At 47.7% G+C, this 3,167-nt stretch overlaps 1 protein-coding gene across 1 annotated transcript in view; it reads left to right on the forward strand.

The window, feature by feature from the left end:
• The window catches only part of LOC308328895 (attractin-like protein 1), a gene marked incomplete at its 3' end in the record, with an annotated part of 46,096 nt that overhangs the window by 39,673 nt on the left and 3,256 nt on the right, over positions 1–3,167 (forward strand). Inside the window, exon 4 of the mRNA XM_080783007.1 lies at positions 2,711–2,848. Coding sequence (XP_080639133.1) covers positions 2,711–2,848 — 138 coding nt within the window. The remainder of the gene's footprint in view (positions 1–2,710; positions 2,849–3,167) is intronic.

Raw genomic sequence — 3,167 nt, forward strand, 5'->3', positions numbered from 1 at the left:
CGACAGAGAGGAAGGTGAACGTCGCTTTAGCATGGTTTTAATGTTAGCAGGGGAGCTTCGAGGGGACGACAGAGAGGAAGGTGAACGTCGCTTTAGCATGGTTTTAATGTTATCAGGGGAGCTTCGAGGGGACGACAGAGAGGAAGGTGAACGTCGCTTTAGCATGGTTTTAATGTTAGCAGGGGAGCTTCGAGGGGACGACAGAGAGGAAGGTGAACGTCGCTTTAGCATGGTTTTAATGTTAGCAGGGGAGCTTCGAGGGGACGACAGAGAGGAAGGTGAACGTCGCTTTAGCATGGTTTTAATGTTAGCAGGGGAGCTTCGAGGGGACGACAGAGAGGAAGGTGAACGTCGCTTTAGCATGGTTTTAATGTTAGCAGGGGAGCTTCGAGGGGACGACAGAGAGGAAGGTGAACGTCGCTTTAGCATGGTTTTAATGTTAGCAGGGGAGCTTCGAGGGGACGACAGAGAGGAAGGTGAACGTCGCTTTAGCATGGTTTTCCGCCACACCGACGATCATTTTTCCAGCATGTTCCTCTGCCCGTTTGCCTGCATAATACACTGCCAGCCGTTCGCAATCACTGCAGTTCACGAACGATACATGAGCAGACCTCGTTGGCCTGTGTCTTTCTGACTCATTCATCGTTATGTTAATTGTTTATGTAAAGGCCCGGACAGAGTCCGCTTTGTTCCTTGAGTGGGGGCGGAGTCAAGAGGACACAAAAAAACGCGAGCTTATTTTATACATATATAGTCTTACGTCGGTCTTTTATAATCTTTAATGTGCAAGCATCTACTCGCCCACTAGATGGCAGCTGTGACCCCCCCCTGGCCCCTGCATTTGGTCTATTTTATTACATGCGAAATGCGTCAAATATGTTTAGATTGTATAAACTTTTTTTGTTGTTGTTATGCCTTGAGAGGTAGTTATAACTGTATATAATGAGTTTTACTCTATATCATCGATCGACGTATAGGCTATATGAATACCACTGCCGATCCACAAGCTCACACCGCCACGCTTGCGAGCTTGGAACTTGTTTATTCTAATTGAATTGACCCAGTTTCGCGTCTTTCGCTAGTGCTGTAGTCAATGAATCATTGCGTTCACACGGGGCAGATTGCAGTCTATACCATTCATCGGCAACGGAAAACACGCTTTGTTGGTCGCGTCTGTAAACGGTCAAATTGTCACCAAATGGAAGCATATAGGATTAGGAGACACACACACACTCTCTCTGCTGTAATTCCGCGCAGTTCTCGTCTGAAAAGCAGGGCTGGACTGGGTCAAAAACGGGGCTAACATTTGTCCCATGCACTGCCCACTGGACATGACGTCAGTCCATAAGTAAATGAGGTCAAATGTGGCCAGGATTCTCCTATAAACAATAAGATGTCTATACACTTGAGTAGTACCAGCTCAGTGGCCTTGTGGTTAGAGTGTCCGCCCTGAGACTGGGAGGTCGGGGTTCAATTCCCGGCCCGAGTCATTATACCAAAGACCCAGTGCCTCCCTGCTTGACACTCAGCATCAAGGGTTGGATTGGGGGGAATAAGTCCCTGCGACATACTAGCGTCATGTCCAGGGGGTGTACTTTGTACATCAAGCTGCCTCACGCTATACAGAAACAGGAGATAGGCTCCTGCCCCCTATGGGGCCCCGTGGCTCGGCAAGGCTTATACTTACTTACTATACTTGAGTAATACAGCATGTTATTGTTAACAATAAATAGTCCCATTTCACACATAACTGAGGTTAAGCGCTACAAATGGCTAACAGCTGTCGGGGCACAAAAAAAACCTAAGGCTGCATCTGTAGCTGCAATGGAAAAAAAGCTTTCGTTGACATTCATTATGTATATAGGACCACGGTACTGCAGTGTATACACAATGTATTGCATTCATCAATTTACCCTCGCGTCAAAAGACAAGACCACGAGCCAACAATAAAAACTAAAAAATAAAAACGTACTGGAATCCCTGCATAAACGCCACATTGTATCACTTTGTGTCCAAAGCTAATCGGTGTCATATGTATAACGGGGGTGTGTGTGTACACTGTACGATTCCTGTAACGGGGCCTCGTCTGTCTTTTGCAGCTCTCTGAGACCACAGTACAGTACAGTACAGCGATCCGTTAGATATACAGTACTCTGCTGAGAAATATTGTTTTTCGGGCTCTGTCTCTTTCCTGTCTCTCTCGCTTCATCCCATTTTTGTGCGGGAACCCCTTTTGGGCGTTATAGCATTATATATGTTATGCTTTATATAGCTATTGAAAAACAGCAGATCTACAAGCTCATATAGCGCGCCACCGAGTGGCGCGCTATGAGCTTGTAGATATGCTGTTTTTTTTTTTTAATCGAAGAACGACTGACGCACACAGAAACGTAGCTTTTTCAGGAAAAACTGTCAGGATGTGTAGAAGACATTTCTTTTTAGAATCTGATCTCAGGTCAGTTATTATCCTCTCTGCTCCTCTCTCTCTCTCTCTCTCTCTCTCTCTCCCGGTGTCTTCCCAGTGGTCTAGTGGTTAATCTGTTCTCAGGTCAGTTATTATCCTCTCTCTCTCTCTCTCTCTCTCTCTCTCTCTCTCTCTCTCCCGGTGTCTTCCCAGTGGTCTAGTGGTTAATCTGTTCTCAGGTCAGTTATTATCCTCTCTCTCTCTCTCTCTCTCTCTCTCTCTCTCTCCCGGTGTCTCTCTCCCCAGTGGTCTAGTGGTTCCAGAGACGCGGGGGGGAGGAGCTAACGAGACGGTTCCAGAAGTGGTGGCGACGTCTGGCTACGCTCTGCTCCACTTCTTCAGCGACGCAGCCTACAACCTGACCGGCTTCCACGTAGCCTTCTCGTATGTCTCTCTGTCTCTCTCTCTCTCTATTTCTCTGCCCTCTCTCTCTCTCTCTCTCTCTCTCTCTATTTCTCTCTCTCTCTCTCTCTCTCTCTCTCTCTCTCTCTCTCTCCCTCCCCCCCCCCCCTCTCGCTGTCTCTCCCTTTTCCTCCCTCTCCCTTTCTCTGTCCTCTCGCCCTTATTTCCTGTCTCCTGACTCCTCTGCCACACACACACACACACACACACACACACACACACACACACACACACGCACACACACACACACACACACACATACACACACACACACACACACACGCGCACACACGCACCGACA

Source organism: Protomyctophum bolini (assembly GCF_963924005.1).
Source record: "Protomyctophum bolini genome assembly, chromosome: 14".
Lineage (NCBI taxonomy): Eukaryota > Metazoa > Chordata > Actinopteri > Myctophiformes > Myctophidae > Protomyctophum > Protomyctophum bolini.